Source organism: Apium graveolens, chromosome 3, assembly GCF_009905375.1.
Source record: "Apium graveolens cultivar Ventura chromosome 3, ASM990537v1, whole genome shotgun sequence".
NCBI lineage: Eukaryota > Viridiplantae > Streptophyta > Magnoliopsida > Apiales > Apiaceae > Apium > Apium graveolens.
This window is the reverse complement of record NC_133649.1, coordinates 280,152,173-280,162,081: the sequence shown is the minus strand read 5'-3', so window position 1 is coordinate 280,162,081 and position 9,909 is coordinate 280,152,173. Positions and strand designations below refer to the sequence as shown.

Genomic DNA, 9,909 nt, shown 5'->3' with positions numbered 1-9,909 from the left:
TTGCAAGATATAAACTTCAATGATAGTAATATGCAAAGTGGACCTATTTGTAAGTCCAGAAATTATACGTAGAATGATGAGTCCCCTCAATTCATCGTAGATAGCTAGCTAACATCGGCTCCTTTCATTTTCGTAGGTCGATGGTGTTCCAGCTAGCATGCCTAATCACCCTGACCCCTACCAATTATACAACCATCACCATTAAGCTAGCTAGCTGAACTCCACTTGATTTTTCCCTCTATAAATACCACCACCTCTCAATTCCATTTAAATACACATGCAATACTTGATCAAATCTCGATTCTAAACTACTTAGTGTTTCATCCATGGCCATCTCCAAGTCAGTTATAACTTTCATCTTTCTTATGATCTCCCTTATAATTCTTATGCAGGTTGTTCATGGTGATGAGATGACGGTATGATTTCAATTAATTGCAATTTTAATCTTCGTTTTGCAATAAAGTTACTCTATAATTCCTCCTGTTTCTTTCTTCCTTTATGCCCTCAATTATTTTATTTTTTTCTTTAATTATTGCAGATTACTAGTACTGGCCGCTCTCTTCTCGAGAAAATAGGTACATATATATTTCATATAAAAGTGTTCAATTTTAGCATACCGCAATTACGCAGAGAGATTTCAGGTCTATGAAAACATAAAAGTTACAAATGCGCGAACAGAAATAGTAATTACAAGGGTTTCATGTATGCAGATTGCGGAGCAAAATGTGCAGAGAGATGCAAGTTATCGGGGAGGCCAAACCTGTGCCACAGGGCATGCGGGACTTGCTGCGAGCGTTGCAGCTGCGTACCTCCTGGAACTTATGGCAACTATGATGTTTGTCCTTGTTACGCTAATCTCACTACCACTGGCGGCAAGAAGAAGTGCCCTTAATTGCTATTTCAAACCTATCTCCTCCCTATTTTTAATATTTACATATATGCTTGACACATATATGATCACAGAGGGTTTATATATATAAATAATGGAGAAGGACACATCTAGCTGTGTGAAATAGATGAATCATCGTGAAGTTTGAATAATTTTATGTTTGTTTAAAATGTTATGTAATGTTCTGTGTATATCTTTGTTCCTACTTATGTTGTTCTTTGTTGCTTAAAAGACATAGTAGTATCGAAATTTTACAAAATGATCTTTTGACTCGCCCAAAATGATTTAATGGTCCAGTGGCATCATGATACGGTTTAAAAAGTATATTATTCAATATTTTCTATTAAAAAAGGTTATGTTAAAATTGTCCGGAGACAAAGCGGGCAACTTGAGTATAACCGAGTTTCATGATGATTTTGGATTAAATCACATAAAATTGTACGTTTTCAGTTTGAAACGGTTTTAAAATTCGGAAACCGTACATGTGGAGTAGTGTTGCGTCAAACAAGAAAAATGGACAAACTACGAAAATAATTTCACTACCCATTAATCGGATATTAGCAATTTCACTTCCAAAGGCGCATAGTTCACTAGTTGTTGTCAAAGGTGTTCCAATAAAATGCAAAGATCAAGTTGTTTTTTTTAAAATGCATTATTCTATTTCAACTTCTACACTTAGATCTATAATGCTCACTAACAAATAAATCAAGAAATGACTTTGTGATGATTATACGCCCCGGATCCATGAATTTATGGTAATAACCAGCTTCTAGATCATATTAATTTTATAAAATAAAATTATCTTGATAATTGGTTTGATTTCGACTTTTTCATTTGGTTTTGAATCTATAGTTGAGATTGGATATTTAAAAAAAGGTTTATCTTTTAATTTTCCGCTATTCCAAATTAATTTTACACTATTTAATTTTTATCGAAATTCACCACTTTCGATTTCCTTTTATTTTCAAATCAATTTCACACAATTTTATCATTTTTCACCATTTTCGGTTCAATTTCGATTTTTCGGTCGTCGCCCTATTAAAATTAAAAGGAGAGGTGTTACTATGGTGACGTGCGAGGCAACATAATTGTTTACTGGCTCGGGGGATACAGACTTTATAATCATTTACCACTATGGACTAAAGTGTCATCATTCAATACTACTCAATCTCAACTGTAATCACGCTATATGCATGACTGCGACCCCGTTCGCAGAATATCAAATCATTATCTATAAACTCTATCCTTCATTTATTCCTTTCACTTGTTAGCTTCCAACCACTAACGACACCCCTCGCCGGCGCGTGCCAGTTACATTCCCCACCAAGTATTCGCTATTTATTTATTTAGTGCCTCAAACTCGAAGCCTACACTTTATTATTGATATATGAAAATAAATACTCAAGTTTTCTATAACTTGCGTTCAATGAAAACTGAAAAGTTTTATTCAATCTGCCAACCCCCCTCGTGTTTTTTTAAAAAAATTCAATTTACTTTTTGCACCAGAACTCCTTTTTTATATATGTAAAAGGATAATATCTCAATAAAATATCTGGACATTATTTTCAAAAGATGCCGTCAAGATTCTAAAATTCTCTATTTTAGCCGATTAATTCTTTTTTGAAGAATGACCTATTAATTCTTGTTTTGTGATCTATCGATTTAATTTTAAATACCGATTTTTTTAACAATATTTGATGTTATTATCATAAGCATTACGTAAAAATATATTATTGTAGTGATATATCACTCGCTTACTTTAACATAGAGATGCACGAAAACCGGATCAGGCCGGATTCAGAACGGATTTCGTTCAAAATAATTAGGCCCGTTTAGACCCATGAATCGGACCGGGCCGCCAAATTTTTTTAAAATAATTTTAATATTAATTTTTGTAGTAATAATATATGATTTTCATATATATTTTTTTAATTGTATTTGTAAGTTTAGTCTTATTTATACGTGCACACTCTTGATTAGAATTTGAAACAAATTATTCATATTATATCTTAGAATAATTTAGAATTTTAAATTTACATCTCGGTAATTCAATCTTAATATTAATAAATTGTGTTCACATATAAGTAAAATATGTATAACTATCAATTCTCTAAATAATTTTTAAAAATTTTAAATTTTTATTCGAAATTGTATTCAGTTATAAAATAATTAGGATAAAGAATAATTTTTCAATGTTCTATTCAAATATTTATTAAAAATCAACATGAAATTCGGGCATTTAACGGGCATGATGAGGCTGAGTTTTTTTCGGATCGGGCCGGGCTTTTGTCTGGATCGTGACTAAACTCAGATCAGGTTTCAATCCGGGCTTTTAACGAATTGGACCGGGCTGAATTTTTATGAAAAATATGTGTCTCGTTCAAGGCCACGGACCGAATCGAATTGGGTCGAACTTTTTTCCATCAAATTTTTATCAATTTTTTTTCCAGACATATCAGACGAATTTTTCAGATTCGATTTTTTTATGCATCCGCGCTTTAAAGGATGTTGAGGGCGTTAAGAAAGAAAGAGATTGTGTAATCATAGCTAAAACTAGACGCGTGAGTAGGGGTGAGCAACGGGTCAGAACTGAACCGATCCGCACTGGAATCAAAAGAATCGAGAACCGAAATATGAATATTTTAAGAATCGGACCGGACCCGTTTATATGTAAGAACCGAACCGGAACCGAACCGTAAAATTTGGTTCGGTTCGGTTCTGATCCGAAAGAACCGAATTTATATTTTTATTTCATATTTATTTATTTATTTTGCATATTATTTTGTATTCTAACTTTTTAAATTTTGACTAGTTTTGATTGTGTATTAGCGGTAACTTAGTAAAAGAAGATTTTTATTAGTGGTAGATCATTTTGAATTCGATTACTTTCTAATATTTAAGATGAAAAATATTTATAAACATATTCAAAACTCCATAAATATTTAAAGAAATGATTAATACAATAAAAATGATATTTTTCTTAAAATTTATTAAGATATTATAAATAAGAAAACATAATACGTAATATATATACATATATTTATATATATATATTTGTTTTTGTTCATTTATATACGGTTCGGTTCTTATGGTTCTAGTATGTTAAGAACCGAACCGAACCGAACCAATAACCGAAATTTCTAGAAAAATAAGAACCGAACTAAATCCGAATTAGTTAAGAACCGAATCGGAACCACAATTTTTGATCGGTTCGATTCGGTTCCCGGTTCCGAACCGGGAAATGCTCACTCCCTACGCGTGAGGAGTGAAATACACAATATATGGCCGAGAAACGAGAATTCGTCGGACCGTGCAAGTAAATATATTTATTTAAACGAAATAAATTGGAAGCAAAACGAGCCTTCACTTCACAGTTCTGCTGCCACGTGGGTAGATGCGACATAGGCACGTGTATTCGCAAACACAAAAAAATAAAAAACAGAAATAAAAAAAGCCGCTTTAATTGACATGGCTGACACCGTGGACTTTCGAAAAATCAGCTATATTCAATCCAACGGCTGACAAGAATCGCAAGAAATGAGTCACGAGTAAGAGTGTTTTATACTCCGTCCCGAAAAACGTTTCCTATTTATCTTGGACACGTTTGCCAATGCACACTTTTCATTATTAATATCTTTAAATTCGTATTAGTATTAAATATAAAAATTTTACTATATTAAAGTACTGATAAATACGAATCCAACGAGATCACTCACGACTATGTTTGATATTATAAATTAGACATAAATTAGTAATCAATCGCTTAGTATAAACAGTACCGAAAGTCAAAAGACGAAATGACCGAGGGAGTACTTTATAGTAACAAATCTTTCCACATACATTCACTCCCTGGCCCCATTTACATATATACCCACACAAACACACATGTAGCGAGAGAGATATAGAGAGAGAGGAGAGATTTTGTTTGTTTTTGTTTATTCTCCTTAATTGTAACCATTTCTCTCTGTGAGCTCTTCTCGAAATTCGTGAATTCTCCTCGTATAACTGTTTCTTGTTTTTCTCTCATTTACGCACACATACATGTTCCTGTGTGTTTTGAGCTGATTGTTGCACTGATCTTCAATTCTCCAATTAAACATCAAGATCTGAAGATTTTTTTCATAACTTCTGGTGAGTATCTATGAATATTCAATATATGAAAATTGGATTATTGGGTTTGAGTTATATGAATATATTTATATATTTTTCTACTTTTTCTACAGATTAAAATGTTTAATTTTTAATTTAGTATATTTTTTTTAGTTTTTGCATGATTATTCCATGATCATGTATGTAAAGTGGGTAGTATTGTAAAAGGAACCTGATTCTCTCCACAAAAAGGGGACAAGTTTGCTTTTTTTACATTTCTCTGTACAAACGAGAGAGACTGAGAGAGACTGAGAGAGAGAGAGAGAGGTTAGTACTGTTTGCATGTTTACATTCAGTTTCTCTGCTTTCTTGCCCCCCCTTCTTTACTGGTCTCATAATTACTACACACACATGTAAATTATACATACATACAATTAACAAAAGTTTAACTCAATTTTTCTCAACTTTCTCGCCAATCTTGTGTTATAAATCAACCCCGATTGTTAGAAGTATTGAAATTATAATAAAGTTGCATTTTTTATAGATTGGGTTTTTGATAAACTTGAGTTTAGTCAAGTAGATTATGACACTGATGTTGTTGTATTCACAGATATGGATAAGGCTAAAGATGTAAGGCGTGTGAAACCCAGTCGCTTCTCCTCTGCAAGCACGCATCTTAATGCTCATTCTGGTTAGTGATCATTGATCAAACACTTTTCTTTTTATTTTTTGGGGATAATTATGAAACGGGCTTGTCTTAATCTGCATATTTCTTGTTTTTATGTGTTGAATGTTGATTTTGTTATAGATAATGCAAGCCCTTTCTGGGCTTTTCTTTGTTTTGATTGTTTTACTGTTGTTTTGACATTTCTTGAATTTACTTTGATGTTGATTGAAGGTACAGATTTCAAGAAGTTGAGAAGAGATAAAGTGAGAAGATTGAGTTTTGTTGATAGGCTTTGTGACAAAACCCCTGATTCTGAAATGCAATCTGATGATGATGAAGAGGATGAATATCATCCCTGTGCTAGTAAAAGCAAGAGAATTAAATTACCCACAAAGGTAACTTTTTATTGTTTAGATTGTAAATGGTTGTCTGTTTTTACTGTGGTTTGGTTTCTAATGGTTCAATTTACAGTTTTTTGATGACTGCCAGAAAGTTGATCATTCCTCGGTTCCTCGGAAACTAAGATCAGGTATGTGATTTCGAGGATCATTAGTAATTGTTATGAATGTTTATGCACATTGTTTGTTTTAGATTTAGGAAGTCCCAAATTGTAGTTGAATTGTCATTGTGGGGTTTCCTCAGGATCTCTTTTTGTTTTTACTTTATCTGATATCTTTTTTTGTTTTCACTAAATTTTTCAGTCAGGTTTGATTTCTTTTCAATTATTTGTGTTTAAGTTTGTGCTCTCCCATTTGTGTTCTTTTTGCTTTTCAGCCAATTGAGTATCTCTTTATTCACTTTGATTTGAGTAAAAGGATCATAATCCATATTTGGTTATAATGTAAAATTCTTTTTACTGGTGAAAACTTTACCTTTGGACTTTTGAAGTAAGACTTATTTTTGTTCTCTATCAGATTAGTCTTTAACAAAAGAAAGATAGAGGAAATTTAATCAATAAGATTCTAAAGATGTAATGACAAATTTAATTTTATTGATATACTTTAAACAGCTATAAGGAAGCGTAGGCGAGAGTCGCTTTCTCCACACTTTCCGGAAGTGAGAAAGCTGAACCATTCTGCAAATGGCATTGAACCGGTGAAGAGGGATGTAATAAAAAAATCCAAACTGAAGGTACTTTATTATTTTAGTGATTTCACATTGATGTGATATGTGATGAAATATTGTTTGGAGTTTGACAATTGCATTTGTGCAGCAACATGAGGAATCAGAAGGCTCTCCAGAACGGGCTTCTGTAATGCCGATCAGCAAAGACGAGGAAGAAGTTGCTGAAGCTCTGTATGCATTGGCTGATATGTTTCCAGACTCTCATAAGACAGAGATGCTCAAGTCAACAGGTAAACTGTGTAATGCAAAATCTCTTAATTCACAAGAAGCACAAACTTTTATACTTTGTGTTGGAATGTACTCATTCATTAATATATTTCTTCATCCACTAAATTTGGTTCTGTTTTCTTTGTTGCATCTTACGAGAAGCACAGCTTCTATTCCTGCATTTATTTCCTTCCTTTTTCCGCACACTTCTGGTAGATTGTTAGATATTTTAATAGACTGTTAAAAACTGCAGTTCCGGAAGTAGAGAAAGACTTACAGACCCCCTCTAGCACTACCGCTCCGGAGACTGCCCAACACTCATTAAAAACAGTAGGTTCAGCTGATCAAACTGGAAAAATTCAATTTTCAAATCGAAGAACAGAATTTGATATGCTCAGATACAAACAATATCCAACGGAATCACCGAATTACATTCCCAAATTGAATTGCACAAAAGTTCCAATTTTCTCCAAGACTTCATCAGCCAATGAAAATCGCTTGAGCAATTCTAGTTCTCCCAGTCATTCTCAGATAAGCCGGGAGATTGGGTGGGTACCTCTTTTCTTGGTTCCATATTTTTTTTCTAGTTTCTCGTCCCGCTTTTTATTTTTGTATGTTGTAATCATTTGGCAGATTGAAAAGGCCCATGCACAACTTAAACTTGGCTAACGAGATAAACAAAGGGATCGCTGTTGAATCAGTATGATTTACCATCACCTCCTATTAGTTACCTTTTTTATATATCATCTATTTATATGTTTTGTTTCACACTATCTTCTAGGTTGCAACTTTCAAGGGACAGAATGAAGTACGACTTAGTACCAGGGAGAACGGGAATAATGGTACACTCTCCTGTCTTCTAGACTTTTTGTTGTTAATCTCTACTGACTTGTTCTGTATTCTTTGCTTTTGGGTATCAAACGGCTAATTTGAGCTGATTTTTGGTTCTTATGTATAAATAATGGTTCAGCATTATGGCCGGGTTTATCTTCAACAAGCGTGCATAGTGCTAAAACTCTGGGATCTCCTGCAAAGTAATTCTCTGTTAAACAGCTAATGTTTGGTTCAAAACCTTCTTTTTTTGGTGTCTCATTTATTCAGTGTACCAGGTTATCTGCTGCTAAACTTCCTACTTGGCTCGGTATCTCTACTAGTACTGCCAAAGCTTGTTCTTCAAGGAAAGTTGCCATAGCTGAAAAGGTATAAAAGTTGAACCCAAAGTGGTGGCCTAATAGAACCTTTTTCAGTCTAGGTCTATACATCCTCCTAAGATATTTTCATACAAGTATTTGATAATAAGATTAATTCTTTGTCATTTAAATTATACAGGAATCCAAGTCTCTAGTTGATGAAAAGAAGCTACGGAAGAAATGTTCTACCCATGTTTACATAAGTCGACTTATTAGGGTCCTGAAGGTAACCGAGGAAAAAGATAGTTTGCCTTTGCAGCCTACTCGATTGACAGCACATGAAGTATCAATGCAAGGAACAATGTCAGAAGACAAGAAGCTACCCGTGATCAAGAATGGCCCAACTGGAGTTGTATTCACCAATGACATAGCCTGTTCTGGTGCCGAGGATACCCCAGGCAAACTCCGCAATAGAATTCTCTTGCATAAGAGGCTACATGATGATCAACAGGGTTCTACGAATTCCGGGCCATACGCTACAGATAATCAGGTAACCTTTCTATTTCTACTACTCTTGCTTTCTTTTTTGCTTCTTGTTGCTGAACATAATGATTTCACCAGAGTTCCAATCTCTTCTCTGGGTTGGCTGGAAGTTTGGAACATGAAAATGGTGGACAAGTAAATCAACATCGACCAGATCGATTGACACAATCAGATGTTCCTTTTCTGCATCCATTTACACAAAGTTGTACGCCCAATCCACTATCCCTGCCCAAAAATAGCCTTGTCTCTGCTTCTTTTGTTGACTCAGCAGAAACGGGAGCAGCAAAAAAGGTGATTGATATTTTTATTTTTTAATTGTAATAGTTAGTTTCAGTTTCTATGTGTGGATGGCTAAAAAGGCAACATATCACATTCTAGTGTATCTCCATCTCTTTCTATATATTTGCTAGGTGATATCGAGCTATCTAGTATCTAGGTCTAGACTGTAGGTTTACATGTTCCTATTTTCCTTGGTTGAACATTATTTATGGCTTGTTTCCCTTACAAGGTATGAACTCTGAATTACTTGCATGGATTTCAGGCATATTTAAGCAACTTGACGTCCGGAACATCATCTCTGACAGGCTTACAAAAACAGCAACAGCACCAACAGTGGCTTTGGGCAGCTCAACTTACAGCTCCTTGCAAGCCAGAGGAATTCGCTGCTGCAGCATCACATATTCCAAATTGGCAAAATAGCAGACAAGATTTTCCCCACATCATGCAGTATGCTCAATTCATCCACCCCGCGGCACTGGAAGTACTTGGCCCCAGATATATTCCAGTCTCAGCGCAACAGCAGCCACTTATTTCTACTACATCGTTATTTCCCCAAAGGGTGCCAATGTATAATCATCATCAACTTTCTACAAGCAACATGGGTAATGGAGGTGGACTCCGTCCCGATAATCGAGCAGCCATCCCATTGTTGTGCAAAGAGCATACCTAGAGTTCGATGGTATGGAGAAGAGAGTGCAGCAAGGGAGATGAAACCTCGTGATGTAAATGATGGAGCGCAATTTACCCACAGTATATTTTTATCGAAAGATCATGATGTCAGCTCTATATATCAAATTATACATGTATTACATATTACATATTACATATTACATATGACTTAATAGCCTCTTAATAATCCTAAATACCATCATTTTGTCAAATTCTTTGGCAATTTGACATTAGATGGCTCTTTCTGTCATAATAATAACAGATCAAGAGAACGGTTTTGATTGGAACACAAACCTTAAGAAACTTTAGAT

At 34.4% G+C, this 9,909-nt stretch overlaps 2 protein-coding genes across 2 annotated transcripts; both read left to right on the top strand.

The window, feature by feature from the left end:
- Window positions 1-256: 256 nt before the first annotated feature.
- LOC141713444 (gibberellin-regulated protein 1) lies at window positions 257-1,080 on the top strand. Its single transcript, XM_074516872.1, has 3 exons — window positions 257-416; window positions 539-575; window positions 711-1,080. The coding sequence occupies exons 1-3, from the start codon at window positions 327-329 to the stop codon at window positions 890-892; spliced, it is 309 nt and encodes a 102-aa protein (XP_074372973.1). The 5' UTR covers window positions 257-326; the 3' UTR covers window positions 893-1,080.
- A 4,336-nt stretch (window positions 1,081-5,416) lies between these two features.
- LOC141713442 (uncharacterized) lies at window positions 5,417-9,771 on the top strand. Its single transcript, XM_074516868.1, has 14 exons — window positions 5,417-5,487; window positions 5,589-5,669; window positions 5,877-6,040; window positions 6,117-6,174; window positions 6,655-6,776; window positions 6,859-7,000; window positions 7,231-7,525; window positions 7,611-7,677; window positions 7,759-7,819; window positions 7,948-8,011; window positions 8,087-8,177; window positions 8,307-8,657; window positions 8,729-8,941; window positions 9,192-9,771. The coding sequence occupies exons 2-14, from the start codon at window positions 5,591-5,593 to the stop codon at window positions 9,597-9,599; spliced, it is 2,115 nt and encodes a 704-aa protein (XP_074372969.1). The 5' UTR covers window positions 5,417-5,487; window positions 5,589-5,590; the 3' UTR covers window positions 9,600-9,771.
- The last annotated feature ends 138 nt before the right edge of the window (window positions 9,772-9,909 follow it).

Excerpts from the sequence above, each read along its gene's own strand:
- LOC141713444 (XM_074516872.1), top strand. The coding sequence starts at position 327 with ATGGCCATCTCCAAGTCAGTTATAACTTTCATCTTTCTTATGATCTCC. Across the intron at positions 417-538 it reads TTCATGGTGATGAGATGACG|ATTACTAGTACTGGCCGCTC; the intron begins GTATGATTTCAA and ends TAATTATTGCAG. Across the intron at positions 576-710 it reads CTCTCTTCTCGAGAAAATAG|ATTGCGGAGCAAAATGTGCA; the intron begins GTACATATATAT and ends TCATGTATGCAG.
- LOC141713442 (XM_074516868.1), top strand. The coding sequence starts at position 5,591 with ATGGATAAGGCTAAAGATGTAAGGCGTGTGAAACCCAGTCGCTTCTCC. Across the intron at positions 7,820-7,947 it reads CAGGGAGAACGGGAATAATG|CATTATGGCCGGGTTTATCT; the intron begins GTACACTCTCCT and ends ATAATGGTTCAG. Across the intron at positions 8,178-8,306 it reads AAGTTGCCATAGCTGAAAAG|GAATCCAAGTCTCTAGTTGA; the intron begins GTATAAAAGTTG and ends TAAATTATACAG.